At 38.2% G+C, this 21,593-nt stretch overlaps 3 protein-coding genes across 5 annotated transcripts; 2 read left to right on the plus strand and 1 right to left on the minus strand.

The window, feature by feature from the left end:
* Positions 1-2,535, plus strand: LOC109712877 (probable acyl-activating enzyme 6). Its single transcript, XM_020236670.1, has 2 exons — positions 1-367; positions 826-2,535. Exons 1-2 carry the CDS (start codon positions 170-172, stop codon positions 2,269-2,271), a joined length of 1,644 nt encoding a protein of 547 aa, XP_020092259.1. The 5' UTR covers positions 1-169; the 3' UTR covers positions 2,272-2,535.
* Positions 9,612-19,784, minus strand: LOC109712853 (pentatricopeptide repeat-containing protein At1g09900-like). 3 transcript variants are annotated; one of them, XM_020236633.1, is made up of 7 exons: positions 17,908-19,784; positions 17,265-17,350; positions 15,053-15,485; positions 12,994-14,240; positions 12,289-12,690; positions 11,659-11,792; positions 9,612-10,400 (listed from the first exon to the last, which is right to left on the minus strand). In XM_020236633.1, exon 1 carries the CDS (start codon positions 19,628-19,630, stop codon positions 17,972-17,974), a length of 1,659 nt encoding a protein of 552 aa, XP_020092222.1. In that variant the 5' UTR covers positions 19,631-19,784; the 3' UTR covers positions 9,612-10,400; positions 11,659-11,792; positions 12,289-12,690; positions 12,994-14,240; positions 15,053-15,485; positions 17,265-17,350; positions 17,908-17,971. The 3 variants fall into 3 exon arrangements, with proteins under 3 accessions (XP_020092222.1, XP_020092220.1, XP_020092221.1); XM_020236631.1 differs by lacking the exon at positions 17,265-17,350 and having other exon boundaries at positions 17,908-19,783; XM_020236632.1 differs by lacking the exon at positions 17,265-17,350 and having other exon boundaries at positions 12,055-12,690; positions 17,908-19,783.
* On the plus strand, positions 10,042-15,691 carry LOC109712854 (probable metal-nicotianamine transporter YSL8). Its single transcript, XM_020236634.1, has 7 exons — positions 10,042-10,378; positions 11,638-11,801; positions 12,259-12,356; positions 12,463-12,597; positions 12,939-13,128; positions 13,506-14,204; positions 15,047-15,691. The coding sequence occupies exons 1-7, from the start codon at positions 10,048-10,050 to the stop codon at positions 15,476-15,478; spliced, it is 2,049 nt and encodes a 682-aa protein (XP_020092223.1). The 5' UTR covers positions 10,042-10,047; the 3' UTR covers positions 15,479-15,691.

Raw genomic sequence — 21,593 nt, forward strand, 5'->3', positions numbered from 1 at the left:
TTTTCTTTTCTTTTTTTTTGTCGCATTTTTATTGACTCCAAAGTCCACTGCCCATGCCCACCGTGGTTCTATTATATATAATATACAACATCACAATACACGAACCCCCTTATCATCTTCATCATCATCATCATCTCCTCCGCCTCTTCCAACAGAGAGAGAGATCGCCATGGATGAGCTCGGGGCGAACGCGGCGAATAGCGCGCCGTTGACGCCGCTAGGGTTTCTGGAGCGCGCGGCGTTGGTGCACGGGGATCGGGCGTCGGTGGTGTACCGCGACACGGTCTACACCTGGGACCAGACCCTGCGCCGCTGCCTCCGCCTCGCCTCCGCCCTCGTCTCCCTCGGCATCTCCCCCGGCGACGTCGTACGTACTTACTTACTCTCCCCTATTCGTTTCGCTTCTCCTTAATTTGTTGATTCGATGGTTCCCTCGATTGCGAACACGCCCCCCTCCCCCACCCAAAATCCCATCTTTGTCTATATTTCCACGTTCCCCCAAACCACACCTTTTCCCCTTGTTCCTCCACTTTCAAGATCTCAAACTTTTCCCGCCCCAATTTCATCCCCAGAATCGCAAAATCCCATCTTTTTTGTCGTTCCCCCGACCCCGATCTCTCAATATCTTGTTTTTTTTTTTGTTTTGGTTTGCTACAGGTCTGTCTTTTCCCAACAAAAATCTCACCTTTCTCCCAATTCCACCCCCAATTCCGTCTCTTCTCTCCCCTGCTCTCCGCATCTGTTTAATCTAATCTAATCTAATCCAAAATACTTGAATTGAGTTAGAATTGAATCGAATTGAATTGAATTGATGATGATGGACAGGTGTCTGTGTTGGCGCCGAACATACCGGCGATGTACGAGATGCACTTCGGCGTGCCGATGAGCGGCGCCGTGCTGAACACCATCAACACCCGCCTCGACCCCCGCACCGTCTCCGTCCTCCTCCGCCACTCCTCCTCCAAGCTCGTCTTCGTCGACCCCCTCTCCCTCCCCATCCTCCTCTCCGCGCTCCCCCTCCTCCCCGCCTCCCACCCCCCTCCCCTCGTCGTCCCCATCGACGACCCCTACGAGCAGGAACAAGCCCCTCCGCTGCACTCCTTCCCCACCACCTACGAGAGGCTCCTCGAGGAGAAGGGCGACCCGGGGTTCCAGTGGGTGCGGCCGCGGAGCGAGTGGGACCCCATGGTGCTCAACTACACCTCGGGGACGACCTCGGCGCCCAAGGGCGTGGTGCACTGCCACCGCGGCCTGTTCCTGATCACGGTCGACTCGCTCGTGGACTGGTCTGTGCCGCCGCACCCGGTGTTCCTCTGGACGCTGCCCATGTTCCACGCCAACGGCTGGTCCTTCCCCTGGGGCGTCGCCGCCGTCGCCGGCACCAACGTCTGCCTCCGCCACCGCTGCACCCACATGTGCGGCGCCCCCGTCGTCCTCAACATGCTCGCCAACTCCCCCCCCTCCCCCGACTCCGACTCCCCCGACTCCGCCCCCGTCAACGTCCTCACCGCCGGCGCGCCCCCGCCGGCCGCCGTGCTCCACCGCGCGGAGAAGCTCGGGTTCCGCGTCAGCCACGGGTACGGCCTCACGGAGACGGCGGGGCTGGCGGTGTCGTGCGCGTGGAAGGGGGAGTGGGACCGGCTCCCCGCGCTGGAGCGCGCGCGGCTGAAGGCGCGGCAGGGCGTGCGCACGCCCTGCATGGCGGCCGTCGACGTGGTGGACGCCGCCACCGGCCGCCCCGTCCCGCGCGACGGCGCCGCCGTGGGCGAGATCGTCCTCCGCGGCGGCTGCATCATGCTCGGCTACCTGAAAGACGCGGCGGCGACGGCCCAGGCGATCCGCGGCGACGGGTGGTTCTACACGGGCGACGTCGGCGTGATGCACCCGGACGGGTACCTGGAGATCAAGGACCGGTCCAAGGACGTGATCATCAGCGGCGGGGAGAACATCAGCAGCGTCGAGGTGGAGTCGATCCTCTACGGGCACCCGGCGGTGGACGAGGCGGCGGTGGTCGCTCGCCCCGATGAGTTCTGGGGGGAGACCCCCTGCGCCTTCGTCAGCCTCAAGAAGCAGCAGGAGAAGAAGCAAGAACAGCCGACAGCAGAGGAGGTGATCGCGTGGTGCAGGGAGCGGATGCCGCACTACATGGTGCCGAAGACGGTGATCTTCGAGGACGAGCTCCCGAAGACGTCCACGGGCAAGATTCAGAAGTACGTGCTCCGCAGCAAGGCCAAGCAGATGGGCCCCAGGACCACCAGCAGCCGTATGTGATGATATATATATATATATATATATATATATATATATATATATATATAAAATTGAGTGGCTTTACTTGCACAAAATAATAAGAACCAAAAAAAGAAAAGAAAAGAAAAAAAAAGAGAGAATACAAATAAATTTTACTGTCTTTTTATAATTATTAATTATGCGACTCGCTGGATGTATTTTTATTTTGAAATTACTGGTCATGTTTGTTTTCTTGTAATGTATACTTTCCCATCAATTTAGTAGAATCGAGTGTATTTGTAAGTATAATTTTACTCATTATTATTATTACTATTTTTATATGTAAAGACAACTGGTGTGTTGACAAATATAATAAATTAGTCTATCATAAAAAATACGCTTAAAAACTTTTTATCAAAGATTTGCTTCACGCTCATTCAGGTCAAGTCTTCGCCAGTAAATAAGTGGTTGTTAGTGTTTTTCTATTTTTGATATTTTTTTAAACGAAAAATAAGGGAGCACAACTTCTAATATAACAATAGAGAGAGTTTTGATTGGTATAAATAGAACTTATAAGCAACACACTTGTTAATGTATCAGCAGCACATGTACATATGAACAATATCTTAAAATCTCAAAATATATTCCTTTTTTCTTTTTGGGTTTAATGCCCAATATTTTAGCTTTTGTAATTAGGTGCTGGGAGGGGAGTGAGTGACAGTTATGTTGACCAAGTGGTGCATTCTTATTTCTTAGTCTATGATATAATATTATTTATTTATTTATTTATTATTTATAGAGGATAACAATAACAATGTTATGATATGGCCTAAGGTATCGTTTGGTTCGGGGATAAGCAAAAAGTAGGTATTCTAGGTATTCCAGGGATAGGTATAAATTGAGGTATAAGCGAGGATTAGATCAATTTTGTGTTTGGATGAAAATTGAGTTATTGCTGGGAATAAGAAAAATAGCGTTTGGTTAGGTAAGATGGGATAAGAATTAAAGTTGGTAGTTAAAAATAAAAAATAACGATATTATCTTTTTCTTTATATTAGAATTTAAACTTTTATATTTTATATTTATATTTTAAAAGTTAAAATATAAACTTTTAATTTAAAAATTAAAATTAAAATTTTAAATTTTAAAATCTCAAATTTATAATTTTAAAAAATTAATTTTTTAAAGTTTGAACATTAAATTTAAGATGAAATTTTAATTTAAAAAATAACATATCAAATTCTAAATATAAAAAAAATTAAAATATCAAAATTTTAAATTTTAAATTAAACAATTTAAAATTTAAATTTTTAATTTTGTAATTTTAAAATTATAAATTTTAATTTTTGAATTTATAATTTAAATTTTATAATAAATTAAAAATTCTCTCTCTCTCTCTCTCTCTCTCTCTCTTCATGGGTGGAACAAGCAGGGTGATCCTAAAAATACTTTCTTTTAAATTCAAAAATTAAAATTTTTAATTTTAAAATTTAAAATTTAAGATCAAATTTAAATTTTAAAATATAAATATCAAATTTATATTAAAAAATATAAAATTTAAATTTAAAATTTAAAATTTAAAATTTAAAATTTAAAACTATAAACTTGAATTTTGAAATTACCAATTATAAATTTTTAAAACTAAAATTAAAATTAAAATTTTTAATTTTTAATTTTTTTAAAAAAATAGGGGTGGGAACAACTTGTTCCCACCCCTATTCCACCTAGTGTTTGGGGAACAAGGGGGGGATAACCCCTTATCCCCACCCTTGTTCCCCAACCAAACATGGCCTAAGTGAATAGAAATATTTTATTTTTTTTGAGAGAAAGATAGTATGCTATCTGCTTCGTTTATTTTATTTAGAAATAAATTTAACTGAAAATGTGAATCAACAAGAATTCAAACTTGGGTCTCGGGCACCAACCGCTAAAACCTTTTGCCACTTGCGCTAGGGACGATCGGTGAATAGAAATATTGATTTTTTTTTTTTTTGAGAGATAGGTAGCACGCTACCCGCTTCGTTTATTTCATTAGAAATAAACTTAGCTGGAAATGTGAATGAATAAGGATTCGAACTTGGATCTCGGGCACCAATCGCCAAATCCTTTTGCCACTTGCGCTAGGGACGATCGATGAATAGAAATATTGATATGGCCGGAACTACATGTGGACACGCATTTTTATACATAACAGAAGTATACATTTTCAAATCAAGGTCAAGTTTGGTACTATGGTGATTAAAATCACTTTTCATATTTTGAAAATTTTAAAAATTTTAAAAATATTTTTAATAGAGTTTCTGTTTTTTTCTTCAATAATATACAATTACTGTGGTTAAAAGTATTGTGGTGCTTTCCAATTTTTTTCTTTCTTTTATGGGGGCAAAATATTAGAATAACTGCATTATTGGTTCCCAACATTTTACTTTTTTTTTTTTAATTTTATTTTGGCCTCCAAACTTTCATCTATCATGTTAAAGGGTCTAGCTGTTCTCAATATTATTCTTTACATTTACAACCTTCTCGACCACGCACATGATATCTACTGTCTCTTTTAGAGTATTTAGTGTTCTTAATATTAAGTCTGACATGTCACTGATTCTTCATAAACAAATTTAAAAAAACATCGTTAGAATTAATTCATAAACCTGATCTATACAGGTAGAAGTGTTTTATTGGAGTTGATGCATTCTACTCTATCAAAGTAAGAAAAAAATTAAATAATTGAGATCCCACCAAAATGAAATGTAAAGCTTAGAAATCTAGTAGCCAAAAGGCCCAAAACTAAAAGATCAAGCAGGGACCAAAGTTCAAAAAAAAATAATAATAAAGAAGATAAAGATTAGCGACAAATAGTGTAATTAACCTTTTAATCTATGTTTGGTCTTTGACTATTATGTCACGCTACCATGTTTTTCAAAAAAAAAGAAAAAAAGAAAAAGAAAAACTCTATGCTACTGAGCTACATAGGTGGGTGGTTATTAAAATGCTACGAGGATGCGTTTGGAAAGATTACTAGGAATAAAAGATATCCGAGAATTTTATTACTATTCATTCTATTACTAAGAATATGGAATTCCTATGTTTGGTTCGCACGGTAATATTAATTAGCCATGTTATTTAATATTACAAAAAATATACAATTAATTAATTAATTTATTTATTTAATTTTAGATAATGTTACTAAAAGTTTCAACATTTTTTTAGAAAAAAGGGAGAGAGAGTATAATTAAAAAAATAGAAAGAAAAATATAGTCGAAATTAGAGGAAGTAAGAGAGTTGAAATTTTAGAAAGAGAGAGAGAAAGCTTAGTTTAGAGAGAGAAAAAAAGTTGAATTTTAGAGAGAAAAATAAGTTTAGAGAGAGATATAAGGTTAGAGTGTAACGAAAAATAATATCAATTAGCCGGCGGGTAGGAAGAAAGAAAGAGATTAGACATATTATGATTATCCCAATCTATTAATATAAAGATACCCACCCTCCCTCAAGGGAATGAGATTAGTACTTTAGGGTGAATCTTATTCCCAAGTGAATCCAATATTACCAACTAGATTACTTAGTGCGTTTAGCCAAACACCGTCATATTTTTTTATTCCCATTAGATTACTAGAAATCTTTAAAAGATAGCGCGAACCAAACGCGCCCTAAAGGTCACATTTTTCATCAAGATTAGGAGATTATTAGGTGCAATAGTGTAAAGCATAGGGTCAAGTAACATGGAACGGGGATTCAAAAATAATAACCTAGGATTTTGTTTCTTTTAAATTTTTTTTTTTTTTTAAGGAAATAGATGAAATGTTGCCTTTATGTTTCAATTAAATGAAGTTATTCACGCATTGCGACAGATTAAAACTATAAAAGACAGAATATTGATAAAATAAAAATTTTAAAATTTTTTAACTTCTCATGAGATATCAATAAATACAAGAAAAAACTTCAAATACTATTCCTGTGGTTTCGTACTTTTTTTTATTTTAGTACCCTATGATTTATAGTGTATTAATTTAGTACCTGTGGTTTTATTTTTCGCATTTTATCAATCCCTCCATTAATTATTTTCGTTAAGTCAGTGACAAAGTTAAAACTAAAAGATATTAAAGTAAATATCTTAGTGGTTGTGCCACACTTTGGAAGAGCCCGATTGGGGTCCTGCATTCCTGTTTTAATTACACAATAATTTTAGTGGTTGTGCCACATTTTAGAAGAGCCCGATTGGGGTCCTGCACTCCTGTTTTAATTGCACAGTACACCAACTCTAAATTATGTGTCAAATATAAATTTATATTATATAATAAATTATTTAAATATTTTATATTATATTTTATTTTATACTACTGATTATTAAATATTTTATTATTATTTAATATACTGTATGATGTATGAAGCATTAGTATATATATACCAGGTGCAAGAAAAAATTTATTCTCTCTCTTGAAACTATGAGTGCATTAAATTAAGCATTCTTTGCATCAAGTGCATATGTGCACCAGATGTATATGTGTATATATATCAGATACTTAAAACTCTTTAATAGAGATTGAAAAATCTAATTCATTCAATAGAACTTAAATTATTAACTTTATAGGTCATATATGTTTAATTAAATTTTGATATCAAAAATATTTATCATCATCTATTANAGTGCATTAAATTAAGCATTCTTTGCATCAAGTGCATATGTGCACCAGATGTATATGTGTATATATATCAGATACTTAAAACTCTTTAATAGAGATTGAAAAATCTAATTCATTCAATAGAACTTAAATTATTAACTTTATAGGTCATATATGTTTAATTAAATTTTGATATCAAAAATATTTATCATCATCTATTATAAGTTGTGATGTATAGAATGTTAATATAAATCATGTGCATATAACTTTTTAGTTAGAAATGTTATTTATACAATAGTTTTCAAAACTAGTAAATTTGATTAATTTTTAAATAAAGTTATTAGAATAATATAACTATTCAAAATTAAGAAAATATTAATAAAAAAATATTTTTTGTAATGTATATAACACTATTTGATAATATTTGTATTTAGTTATAATTTTTTAATCTTATAAGTTTAATAATTATATATATTTTAGTATTTTACTTGATTGACATTCAATCAACCCGCTACAAAGCGCGGGCCCTGCACTAGTATATAATGAATCCTCAGTCTTGTTAAACACGTGGCAGGGAAGGGGTGCGGGTGCGAGAGCGGAGGGGGCGGAGATGGGTGTGGGGCCAGGCAGGTGGGAGAGGGGGAGGATGTGGTGGCCTATTTTGTTTTTGGGAATATTTGAACATGCATGTGGCGTTTTAGTTCTCAAACTTTAATTAATTATAATTTTTGAAATTACTAATTAAACAAAATCGATCGATGGTCAATTTTATCTTCGTTCGGAATAAAACTAAAATATAAAAAAAGATAAATTACGCTTTTGATTCTAAACTATAAAACACGTGACATTTTAGTCTTCAAATTTTCATGCTTTTTTTTTTGCTCAAACTATATATGTGACGCTTTAGTTCTCAAATTTTAATTAATGTAATTTCTAGCTCGAACTATAAGGCATATGATATTTTAATCCAAAACTTTTATTATTGCTATAAATATAATTTATTATTATGATAATTTTTTATTTTTTATTCTTCTTATAATTTTTTTTTATACTTTTAATGCAACTGTTTCTTCTTCAATTTTTTTATTAGGATAATTGCCTATATACCCCTCATATGTTTGGAAATATCCGATCTACCTTTACTCTTTTTTTTCTTTCTAAAATACCCCTCATATGTTCCACCGTTATTCTAAAGTACAACCACAGTTATCCCCTGTTAGCTTAACTCGGGTTAAATATGGGTTAATGTATACTAGAGTTAAAATCTAAATAAAATACCTATTTTGCCCCTACCTTATTATACTAATTCCTTAAATTATCCTCTCCTCTCCCAACATGGTCGCCGGCTCCTCCGCCTCCACCTCGCCTCATCTTCTCCCAGACCACCACCACCTCCCACATCCCCACCTCCAACACCACTCCTCTCGCCGCTCTCGTCGTCGTCCTCCTCCTCCTCCGCCGCCTTGGCCGAAGCCGGGAGCAAGAGGGCCACAGCGACGATCCCGTCTCTCACCACTCTCGTCGTCCTCCTCCGCCGCCGCTCTCGTCGTCGTCCTCCTCCTCCTCCGCCGCCTTGGTCGGCGCCGGGAGCAAGAGGGCCGCAGCGCCATCGGACCCCTACACGCCCTCCGCTCCGGATCCGGCTCCGAATCGACACCCTGCACGCCCTCCGGGCGGTCCACGAGGTCAGTTTGGCCTCGTGGACCGGATGAGAGGGAGGTCAGGGAGGTCCACCGTGGACCTCCCTCTCATTATATATATATATATATATAAGGTCAGTTTGACCTCGTGGACCTCCCTCTCATTATATATATATATATATATATATATAAGGTCAGTTTGCCCTCGTGGACCGGATGAGACGGAGGTCCGCCGTGGACCTCTCTCTCATTATATATATATATATATATATATATATATATATATATATATATATTATTATATAATATTTTATTTATAAATTTGTAATTATTTATTAATATTTTTAAATGATATTATTAATATATGTTTATTATAATTTTAAATATATTTAATCTATATATAAAAATTATAATAATAATATATATAGTATATTAATTATTATATATTTATTATATAGCCGAATTTTTGATCCCGAATTTTTAATTGGTAAACGTATAATACCCGTATAAATCATGTATCCGAATAATCGTCGAATCCGTTTTTTAACCGTATTTTCAACGAATTTAAAAATTAAAAGACGAATTTTATCCGAATTATATCCGTACCGAATTTTTGCCGAATCCGAATTAACTAACTATGCCTCCAGCCACCAAGGTTGGTTTAGCTGCGATCGATTTCATTCGTTCATTTGCTCGCTCCCGACGTACTTAATTAATTAATTGATATTTGAAGGGCAAATAAGAAAAATATTTGCTATATGAAGGGTATATAAGAAAAGTTAGTTACGGTACAAAGTATATTGGAATGAGCAAAATGATAATTTTTAAGAGATAATAGCAGCTCACCAACGGAACTCAACTCCATGAGTATATTAGAAAAACTTGGAATATAGAAGGATATTTTCAATATTAATCTTCTAAGAAGAATAAATAAAAAAATGAAAAATTTTTCAAAAATATATAGGCAATTGCACCTTTTTTATTCATGTTCTCTTTTATTCTTTGATTTTTTTTTTTACTTTTTAAATTTTATTTTATTTATTATTTATTTTAAAGAATCGGCTTGCCACATTGCCCCTTTTTTACTTTTTTATTTATTATTTATTTTATAATTGAACTCACAATCTCATATAAAAAAAAATTTTTAAATTAATTATTACATCATATTATCCAAAAGATCGATTTAATCAATACACGCCTAAAAAAAATTTCATAAAATACCACCCACAAATAGCAAACAAAAACCAGGTCAACACGCACCACGGATCACCGTCCAACTCATCCCTCAATCCATCAAACGGAATCTCCACCGTGGGTTCTACTTCATCTCCTCTCTCTCTCTCTCTCTCTCTCTCTCTCTCTCTCTCTCTCTTCCCTGTAAACCGCAACCCTTTATATAGAAAACCCAAGCGTAAGCATCCATGTCCTCTCTCCCTATAACAACCAAAACCTGCACACACAATAACAATGGTACGTAGTCACGCAGCAAGCCGCCCTATTTCTCTCCGTCCTGCGCCGCGCCCGCTTCTTTTCCTCTCCTGGGGAGACGAGAAGAGGCGGGAATGGCCGCTGCCGCAGGGGAAGAAGAGTCGGTGGAGCGGCTGTTCGAGAGCTGCAGGGAGGTGCCGAAATGGACGGAGCAGATCACCGCGCGGGCGCTCGTCGTGAGCCTCATGCTGGGGTTCTTCCTCAGCTTCATCGTCATGAAGCTGAACCTCACCACTGGTATCATCCCGTCGCTCAATGTCTCCGCAGGGTTGCTCGGGTTCTTCCTCGTGAAGATGTGGACGAAGGCGCTCGAGCAGGTCGGCGTGCTCAACCGGCCCTTCACCCGCCAGGAGAACACCGTTATCCAAACCTGCGTCGTCTCATGCTCCGGAGTCGCATTTAGCGGTAAGTACATATACGTACGTGCCTGCATGCATGCGGAAAAAAAAAACCAAAACAAAAAACAAAATTGAAAGAAAATTGTTTATTGATGATAACTTTTTGGAATTCTGAAAACGACAAAATAAGGTGCATGACATGAACACGAGCGAATTGGACTAAAGATCCAACTCGCTGTTCGCGAGGCAATTTGTGTTCAACTCAAAAATGGGTTCGAGATTGAATCACTCATTTAATAAATGAGCCGAACATGTGCTAAATTTTTCAACTCGATATCTTAACATGCTGAACGCGAGCTGGGATCAACTTACTCATATTCGGCTTGATATAGCTCAAATACACATACTTTATATTTATATATTTTGCATATTATATATATATATATATATATATATATATAGAGCTAGTATCCTAGGCTCCGGTACTATAGTCTCGTTTTCGATCTTAGAGTGTTCAAATCAACGATCCACACCGTTACAACTGATCTAGGATATTTAAAATTTTTAAAAATAAAATTTTATATTTTTTTGACATAGTTTACTTTATGATCAAACCATTTCAAAATTGTCAATTTTCAAAAGCTACTATGGCGAGTTTGGAGTTTAACGGTGTAGAAAAATCTAAATTTCTTCAAATTTTGATAGAAAATACTTTAAACTATCTAGATTAAGGTTAACATTCTTGATCTTGAATTTAAAAGTCCTATACTCAAATTTTAAAGATTATTCAATTTCCACCGTCCATTTTGACATAATTTATTTACTAAGTAAACGATGTCGAAAAAAACTAAAATTTTATTCCTAAGAACTTCATAAACCCTAGATCATATTTAACGGTGTGGATCGTTAATTTGAGCACCCTAAGATCGAAAACAAGACTATAGTACCGGAGCTCCGATACTATAGATAGTATAGTAGCCTAATTCTATATATATATATATATATATATATATATACATGCAAAAATACAAACTTCTACTATTTGAATTATGGTCCAATCCAAATGTAAAGTGGTCCATTTATTTTATAAATTTCAACCCTTAGAGAATTATGGTTATTTCACTAATTTAATATAGTATAGAGCAGAATATCCCGAGTTCGAGTCCAGTCAGACTCCTAATATTATTATTTTTTTCCCATTTAATTTAAATCCACATCTTAACCTGTAAGTTCTGGCATAAGAGAGAGTGCTGAAATATTAAAACTACTATTATATGATAATTTAAATTTTTAGAGAATAATGATTATTTCGCATAATTTAACAAGGTGGCTTTGGGAGCTACATACTTGGGATGAGCAAGCAGGTGGCGCACGGCTTGGAGGACGCCAAGTCGGATCTCAACATCAAGGAGCCCTCTCTCGGTTGGATGATCGCTTTCCTTTTCCTCGTCAGCTTCATTGGCTTGTTTTCCATCCTGCCCCTGAGGAAGGTACATCGTAATATCCGATTAATGACTTCATTTTGTTAAATTTCATACAGATTGCAACAGTTCAGTTTGTAGGAATGTACAGAATTTAATCATGCTTCTGCATCAAACCTAATTTAATTTCTCTTACCAAGAAATAACATGACATGACAAATAGTTGGCACATTACTACGTGCTTATGACATGAGAGCAGGCTGATTTAGCAAACACATCATCTTCAAAAGCTGACGCAACTACAGTAGTCACAATGTCTCACCATTGATGTTCATCTTGCAGAATTAATGCCTCCATTTTGATGACCCAAGTGAAATTTCAAGCATCTACGCTGATGATATAATACTTACAGAAGCTCCAATAATGCTAGACAAACCGCGAGTTAATTAATTTGAAGCTTGTTATGATCTTTATCAAGAACAAGAAGTTGTAAATACTGAATCAATTATAATTTTCTTTCCCTCAGATCATGATCATTGGGTACAGGTTAACATACCCAAGTGGCACCGCAACAGCTCATTTGATCAACAGTTTCCACACCCCTCAAGGAGCCCTTCTGGCAAAGTATACTTCAGAGAACTATAATCACCACCAGTTTGGTTATAGTTTACATCCTTTTTCTGTATTTTAACTATGTGGTTCTTCTTCCAATTCATTCTACTCTCTCCAGGCAACAAATTTCTCTCCTGTTCAAATCCTTCAGTGCCAGCTTCTTATGGTCCTTCTTCCAGTGGTTTTACACAGCAGGAGAAGGCTGTGGCTTCGCTGCGTTTCCGACGTTTGGGCTCACAGCTTATAAGAACAGGTATTTAGGATGAGATCCCTTTTGTGTTCCTTGTTAAAAACGAGGTTAAAATGTATGGATAGCCCCTTAGCTTCTGGAAATCACAATTGATCCCTGCACAATTCTTACAGATGTTAGAGATTTTGGACAAGAGACACAACCAGGGATGATAGTTTAAGAAATTATACAAGTCTAGGAACTAACCTGTTTTACAAAAATATTAGAGACCAACTTGTAACTCATCTAAATTTCATGGACTACCCATGTATTTTATCCTAAAATGGAGTATCCTTTCATTTGCTTATGTGTGGACTTTTGTAGAAGAACATGTAATGAATGCATGTATGATTGTTTCTTCTCAGATTTTACTTTGATTTCTCTGCAACCTATGTGGGTGTGGGAATGATTTGCCCTTACCTGATAAACATTTCGCTGCTTCTCGGCTCCATCATCTCTTGGGGGATCCTGTGGCCATACATCAACAGCAAGAAAGGAGAGTGGTATGATGCTGCTCTCCCCCACGACAGTTTGCACGGCCTCACTGGATACAAGGTAAAGTATACATCTGTACATTTATGAACCACAAATTCATGTCCAACTAGAAAGAAAAAAAAAAAAAAAAAAGACTGTCTCTCAAGTCTTTTCCACCACAAACTGTTGCGGGAAAACTGTTGTTTGCACTTGATATATCCGTACATTCATGCACAACAAATTCATGTCCAAATGGTCCCCCATGAATTGTTAAGCTTGGAATCCCATATAGTGCCCTGAATTGCATGTGTGCATGAATCAAAGCTTCCCCCGTTATGTATCGAAGCACATCAGCAGCCCCTGAAGGCAGGATTTTGGGCGATTTATAGTAGTACTCCAATTGAGGTACAATGCGTTACTATTTGCAACTTTTTAAATCTTTTTAAATTACAATGCAGGTATTCATATCAATTGCCATGATCCTGGGTGATGGTCTCTTCCAATTTCTCGCTGTTCTCTTCCACACCACCTATGACATGTACACTAAGCGCCGCCAGCGGGACCCTGTCACGCCTTTCTCTACTAGTGGAAGCAACGAAGGCTCTTCCCACTCCTCGTCCTCAGACCCAACCCTCAACTTTGACGATCGCCGTCGCACCAAGGTCTTCATCAAGGATCAAATCCCCAGCGCCACTGCTGCAGTAGGCTACATCCTCCTTGCCATCATCTCCCTTGTGGCCGTCCCTCACATCTTCCCTCAGCTCAAAGCGTACCACATCATTGTTGCCTACGCCGTGGCGCCGCTCCTTGCCTTCTGCAACTCGTATGGCTGTGGTCTCACTGACTGGTCCCTCGCTAGCAGCTATGGTAAGCTCGCCATCTTCATCTTCGGCGCGTGGGTTGGTGCCAGTGGCGGTGGCGTGGTCGCCGGCCTCGCTGCTTGCGGTGTCATGATGGGCATTGTCTCCACTGCCTCCGACCTCATGCAAGACTTCAAAACAGGCTACCTTACCCTTACTTCCCCGCGCTCTATGTTTGTTTCACAAATCATCGGCACTGCCATGGGCTGTGTTATTGGGCCTGTCGTGTTTTGGATCTTCTACAAAGCCTACCCGCTGGGAGACCAAAACTCCGAATACCCAGCTCCATATGCAAAGGTATTGTAATATTCTATCATTGTTTTAAGCAGAATCCTGGCAGAAGATTAATGAAAGAAGGTTAAGTGATACATATAAAGAAAAGTTCTCTGTAGGTTTTGATTATCCAGAAGGGGTACTATCATATCTAACCGCGATATTTTGAGAGAGATTTTCTACATTATTGGCCTCATAGGAATGATAAATGGAAAAAAAAAAAAATCCAAAACTAGTTGAAATTTAACAAAATTTGAGATCGTCATGCGAACTTTGTAAACGGGCATGAAACCACATGAATAATACAATTTTACAACAAAAGGTAACCTCCAGGAGAGGTTATATTCACCGAATAACCATTATTCACCGAAAAATGGTTATTCGAGTATGCAATGTTGTTTCAAAGTTCAAGTGATGATTCAAGTGGTGATTCCTAATTGAACTAAACTTTAGATCTGATTGAAGCTTCTTTTAATGATAACTTATAGCACACTTTGAAATGGACACTAAATTTTAAGAACTTTGACTTTATTATCTACTTTATGATATGCATTGAATTATGACCTTTTCTTCCATGCAAAAAGTTGCAACCTACCAAACTATTCCTCTCCATGGCGGAACATTCTATATCGCTTTGATGGAAATTGTCCAGTTTCATTGTTAAAATGAAAACCTTTAAAGTTCAAATTGATTTTAAAATGTGCTATTGTTTATGTAAGGTCCATACATATTTATCCATTCTATTTTCAGTACTTCTTATCTCTAAGTCAAAAGGTTTTATTAGCATAAGATTCGGTTTCTGATAATTTGATAACATGTTAAAAAAAAGCTTTAAAGGCTTAATCTATCAATTATGCACTCAATAGGTGTACCGTGGCATTGCGCTCCTTGGTGTTGAGGGCTTCTACTCCCTCCCCCGCCATTGCCTCAGTTTCTGCCTAGGCTTCTTCCTCCTAGCCTTTGCCATCAGTGCGGTGAGGGAGATAGCCAAGTATAAGAACTGGTGGATATTCAATTATGTGCCGAGCGCGATGGGGATGGCGGTGCCCTTCTACCTGGGGTCGTACTTCACGATCGACATGTGTGTAGGAAGCCTAATATTGTATGTGTGGGAGTGGGTGGACCAGCGAAGTGCAGCAGTGTTCGCACCTGCGGTTGCATCAGGGTTGATCTGTGGGGACGGGATATGGTCGCTGCCATCAGCCATGCTTGCCCTCGGAAAAGTCCGACCGCCAATTTGCATGAAGTTTCTCTCAGGGGCCAATAATGCGAGGGTGGATGCTTTCTTGAGTGGGTGAGAGCTTTCTGTGCAGGGAATACATATAAAACATGTTCCAGAGATGAATGAATGATGTATTGATAAAGGAATTGATGAGCTAGATGGTATGTAAATAAGCTTAATTAGCTCCGGGATGCCTATGGCAATGGTTTAGGCTTGTAATATAGCAACATTAATGCGTTAAGTATCCATGAGGTTTGCTCGAAGTGCAATTAATGAGTCAGATTTCAAATTTGATATGTGAAGTAGACGCTCAAGAATGAAGCCTCCAAGGCTAAACAATAAATTTATTATTATGTAGTAAAAGTTGATTCATGAATTGTACTTCAGGGAACATGTTGAGCTTACCCTAAGCGGTAAATAGAAAACATCATAGTTCCAACTGCATGGAGATATTAACTAAGGACCTTATCAACCATATGATTTACGGACTACACCACAAAAAGCACAACAAACACACGTAGAAATATAGAGAAAAAATTATTGCTTAAGATTTTTATTTAACAGGGCCTGACAAACTACTCTAGGTAGTTAATCTGGCAATAATGTGCAGGTAGAACTCATAATGCTATTAATTTTTCAACATAAATATTCAGAAGAGAAGGTAGACTGTTAAAAACAGTATATGACAATTACATCTTTGTGCAAGCGATCACATGGTCAAATTTTCCTGATAGAACGAAAAAATTAACTCTACATTTCTAAAATAAATGCAGTTAGGCCTTACGCATGATTAGCGGTTAGGTGAATATCTGGTTGACCATAAGAAAAAAAACATTATTCACATGAAATAATCTTTTTCAAAATGATCAACAGAGCTTTCATACTGTGCTTATATGATTTTATCTACCCAGTTTTTAAAGAATGTATAAAATAAGACTAAAAAAAAGAATGAAACAAAAACAGACAACTTGAATAAATAGAATTTAGTTATCACCTACTATGAGTCTCTTGCTAATGTCTGTTTGGCTTGTCTTTATGAATATCGTCTCTAATATGACAAGCGGCAGTCAGGCAGTGGGCACATAAAAGGTCTAGTTTTTGCCACGGTGGGAAGATGAAATGAACTTCTAAGCCTAAAGTGTAAACTTCTACTAAAAAGGTTCTACTTCTGTCATAGTACAAAGGATATAAGGGGAATTTTAATAAAAAAAGCTATTGGTGCTTTTTCAAAGAGCTCTACTCGAATAACACTTACACAGAAACTCCAATAAGCTAAATAAACTCTATAACCAAACCCTTGTTTAAGGACACTAATGTGACATAAAATCTATGTTCATTCCATGGAATTTTTCCTTCATTTGTTGACAAGCAAAAATATTACCAAAGACTTGAGAACTCAAGATTTTACCAATGGTTCCTCAAAGGAGCAAATTCGAGGAAACAGGAAGAATCCTTGCCCCCTATTTTGTGGTGATTTGATTTTCTATATCCGTAAAATCCAATCTGATATTATGAATGTCTTTTAAAGTGTCAAGTTTCACATCTGAAGTTCTAATTTCCACTCTAATTCCTGTCACTTAGAAGTTAAATTAAAACATGGAATAAAAGCCAAGTTAGCAAAATGTAAAGAAATGTTTAGATCAATATTTAGATAAATTTATCAGACAAGATAGTGAAGAAAATTTTGTTAGTGTTGGTGGAACTTCGCTCTAAATCCGTTATCAATCTGTAATGCTAGAAAATGATCGAGAAAAAGCTTATGATGATTTGTCTACTTCAAAGCATCAGGGCCTACAAAGAAAATTCATGTATAGAATCATTTAAAGCTAAAGGATGACAATCTATTCACAAAAAAAACAGACCTCTAAAATCAAATGTTTTCCTGGTGCTTCTCTAAGAAACTTTAGCATCCTCCCCAAGATATCGCCCTTGCAGACCCTAAGGCAATCTAGCACGTGCAGCATATCGCATATTATTTAGCATGGAAGGATAAATTTGTTGAGACAGATATGGAGTTAATTTATTGAACCAAAGTTGTATACCATCTGGCACTGCATATAAATATAAGCATTCACTCCTCATTCCTCTTAGTACATCTTCTGTATTACCTTTCAATCTCTATCTACATGGTGCATATCTAAGTATAAGCTACAATGACTGCTCAGCATGCGTTGCAGTTTACGTAACTGCAACAAGTTGAAGTATGCGTGCGAGATCATTTTCTTCAGTGTTGCAGAGACCTCACTGGGTGAAGAGAACAACAGTTTTATAACTAGTGTTGCTAAATTGCATGCCCATTTGGTGGTGCTCAGACAACAGATGAGAAGAAGAGATGGTAATTAAGTCCTGAAATAAGCACTAACAAAAATCTCCAGCATTGAATACTAGACAAAAATACTTCTAATAGGTATTAACAAGTTATGCTACCTTGCGTGCATGCACATGAGAGACAGAGAAGAAGCGAAACATGCATGATTTAAAGCGAAGTAAGGGAAAAAAAGAAACCTGAAATAAGCATGGTGTTTTCCTTCAGCAAATATGCTCGAAGGATTTAGATTCAAGTGACGAACTACCCAATTCCTAGCATCATGTCTAGTACGAAACATACTTTTGATATCTCCGTGTGTTTACAACAACCCTTCCTACAGAATGCCTTGATCAAAAGATCGAAAACGCAACCATCAAGAACCAAACCTTGCTTCAACATTTCTTCAATCAACCTTATTGCTTCTTTAATATTTCCACTCCTAACCAACCAATAAGTTAAATGTGCCGCCGGCATCGGTGGGTATCCATTTTCAATTGATCTCACAAAATCAACAGCCTCAAATATCTTCCCATTCCTACAGAGGCAATCGGTTAACGTGCTGTACGTGATGGTATCTGGCGCTATTCTCCCAACATCCAATTCGGAGAAGAGAAAGCTGAGTTCATCAACTCTACCCGCATGGTAGAACTCGTGAATTAAAATGTTGCACGTGACAATGTCAACTACGAAACCTTTACTGCAGAGGATAAACCTTGCCATCCTGAAGTTACCGGCCCTACAAAGACTAGAAATAAGAATATTTAAAGAATGATTATTGGGTTCTATTCCCTTCTTAAACAGGCCTGTGAAAACCTTTAAAACATCGAACCACCTCCCTAATTTACTCAGCTGGCTCATCACAGTATTGTAGCCGACAACATCGACCTCAAAACCCAACTCAGAGCACCTCTCCAACAAAGTCTTACTATTCCAAACATCAATCTCCTGACCAACACAATCTAAAAGAATGTTTAACCCAATAGTGGTAGGTCTCAATCCCTTCTCCAGCATAATATCCAATTGGCAAAAGGCCTCTTCGGTCTTACCGACCTTGCAAAGCCCAGCTATGTAAGTGCTATACGTAATAGAATCCGGCTCCCAACCATTTCTCGCGCTCTCTCCTATAATGCTCTCGACCTCGTCGAAGTTCCCGACCTTGCAAAGCCCTTGAATTAAGGTGTTATAAACGACGGTATCCGGTGTGCAACCAGTGTTCTTCATCGATTCTAGAAGCTTCTTGGCCTCTTCAATTCTACCCTCCGAGCAATAGAATTGGAGTATAGGTGTATAAGTATGAGCATTCGGTTTACAATTTCTTTGGAGCATTTCGTCAAACACCTCCCACGCCTCGCCGACTTTGCCTGAGTGGCAGAGCCCAGCGATGAGGGTCGAGTAGGTGACGACATCGGGGGGGCACCCGCGCCGCGCCATCCAAGTCATCACCCCGTAGGCGGAATCCAACCGTTGGAGGTGGCAAGCGTACACCTTCACGAGAAGGGTGTACGCCGCCAGGTCGGGGGACACCCCCGAGTCGAGCATTTCCTCGAACACCTTCTCGGCGTCCGCGGCGCGCCCGGCGGAGGCGAGGGCGCGCATAGCGGTGGTGTAGCACTGCACGTTGGCGCCGCACGCGGACTCCCGCACGCGGCGGAGGAGGCGGAGGACGCCGCTGACGTCGCCGGAGTGGGCGAGGGCGCACATGAGGCGGTTGTAGTCGTGTTGGTCCAAATCCGCGGATTTGGAGGTAGGATTTCGGAATCGAGCTGCGGCGGAGGCGGCGGAGGAGGAGACGGTGGAGTGGCGGCGGAGCAGGCGGCGGGTGCGGCGACGGAGGGGAATGGCGCGGTGAAGGAGGAACCCTAGGGTTCGGATGGCCGTGCGAATGGCGACGGAGAGTGGGGAGGAGATCCATGCGGTCATAGAGCGAGAGAGAGAGAAAGAGAAGCGGGGGTGGGGGGAAAAAGAGAAGATCTCGACGTCGATTCGGGGTTTTAATGGTGGGTCGGAGTCTGATGTGAGTCGGATCGAGCCAGGATCGAATCTACCATCAAGGCTTCAAGTTGAGCGAGGACAGTAGGACACAACATACATGGGGTGCATTCGGTACGGAGGTTCAGCTAATGTCAATGAAACAAAACGAAGTTAGGACTAAAATTTATAGAAGCTCCATTTAGGGCCCGTTTATTTTGGTGTAAGTGGAGTGATGGAACTCAAGTTCCATCACTTCCGTTATTTATTTTAATGTAAGTGAAAAATATAATGTAACTCAAGTTACGTTAGAGCTCCACTTCACCTACTCTCGACTTTCTCCTCTAAAGTGTCGAACTCGACTTTCACTACACTCAACCTCCTCTAAAAAATTTATTAAACAGTAAAACCTAAACTCTACTTCCTTTATAATGGATTAGAATTACCTTATTTTATAATAAATTATTATTATCTTTAAATAATAATAAAAAAATTAATTATATAATAGATTAAATTTTATAGTGGTAAATTTACTACTATATTTAGGAGATAATGAAATCCACTTACTTACATCAAAACAAACAACGGAACTCAAAAAACTAATTTTACCAGCACCAAGTTACATCAAAACAAATAACAAAAAAATAATCACACTTCAGGAAAACTCAAACACCACTACACTTGACTTACGTTGGATCTACAAATACGTCAATCCAAACGCCCCCTTAGAATCACGAAGAAATTATAAAAAAATTTATATTTATTTTTATATATAATATAATGTTGTACATAACTTTTTTTCCTTTTTTTTTTTGAGAGAGATAGATAACACGCTACCCGCTTCGTTTATTTCATTTAGAAATAAACTTAACTGAAAATATGAATCAACTAGAATTCGAATTTAGGTCTCGGATACCAACCACCAAGCCCTTTGTCACTTGCTCTAGGGACGGTCGGTAATGTTGTACATAACTAAGTACACCAGGTACTACACTCTTTTGCTCCAACTCTGCCTTACCTACTACCATTAGATAAGCTTTTAATACCAAACTGGTATAAATATATACTTCTTCACTTTGCTGATGGAATCACTAAAAATATATGGTAAGTGATACACTGCAGGCTAGAATTACTATACTATTATGAGTATAAATCCCTTTGTACTCATAAGTTTTCGGTCATTGGATGAATTAATATGCGGTTAGGATGATAAGGATTCCCAGTTAAGATGATGACGGTCACCTAGGGTTGAGGGGGTGGTTGATTGAATAATTTAAACTAACGGGAGAAAATGGTGAAAGGGGTAGATTTAATAGACGAAAACTTATGAGTACAAAGAGATCTATACTCATAAGAGTATAGTAGCCCCACTCATTTAGTTATATACGATTCAGAAGTATATTTGTAAAATATTATTAGACTTTGTTTGGAATTGTGGGGAGATTGTGTTACGTCTGTTGAGCAAGTATGATGGAAAATACTATGTTTGTTTTCGTACGTAATATTGTGTTCCGCATATTGTGATGACTGATGAGTCGATTATGATATATTTTCTACGGTTTCATGGGAGAACGCAGAAGCATATCCCTATATACTTTTATTTCAACTTTATTTTATCTAATAGCGTAAGATGGACCTCAATACCTACTGTAATTGGAACTGTGGCCAATTTATACGTAATTACAACTACTCTAGTTGAGTCTGGTCATATAGTTTCAACTGTAATAATTAAATTCAAATATATATGTTATACCAACCATTGGATTTATTTTTGTATGCAAACTATGTTAAATGTATTATACCAAACAGCGGATTTATTTTTTGAAAAACTTCAAATATCACCCTTGTGATTTCGCACTTTCTAAGTTTAGTACCCTGTGGTTTAAAGTGTATCAATGTAGTACCCTGTGGTTTC

The sequence above is a fragment of the Ananas comosus genome, linkage group 7 (assembly GCF_001540865.1).
Source record: "Ananas comosus cultivar F153 linkage group 7, ASM154086v1, whole genome shotgun sequence".
Taxonomy (NCBI): domain Eukaryota; kingdom Viridiplantae; phylum Streptophyta; class Magnoliopsida; order Poales; family Bromeliaceae; genus Ananas; species Ananas comosus.

Coding starts and splice junctions, on each gene's coding strand:
- LOC109712853 (XM_020236633.1), bottom strand. CDS start 19,630: ATGACCGCATGGATCTCCTCCCCACTCTCCGTCGCCATTCGCACGGCC.
- LOC109712854 (XM_020236634.1), top strand. CDS start 10,048: ATGGCCGCTGCCGCAGGGGAAGAAGAGTCGGTGGAGCGGCTGTTCGAG. Junction 12,598..12,938: donor CTCACAGCTTATAAGAACAG/GTATTTAGGATG, acceptor GTTTCTTCTCAG/ATTTTACTTTGATTTCTCTG. Junction 14,205..15,046: donor ACCCAGCTCCATATGCAAAG/GTATTGTAATAT, acceptor TGCACTCAATAG/GTGTACCGTGGCATTGCGCT.
- LOC109712877 (XM_020236670.1), top strand. CDS start 170: ATGGATGAGCTCGGGGCGAACGCGGCGAATAGCGCGCCGTTGACGCCG. Junction 368..825: donor GCATCTCCCCCGGCGACGTC/GTACGTACTTAC, acceptor GATGATGGACAG/GTGTCTGTGTTGGCGCCGAA.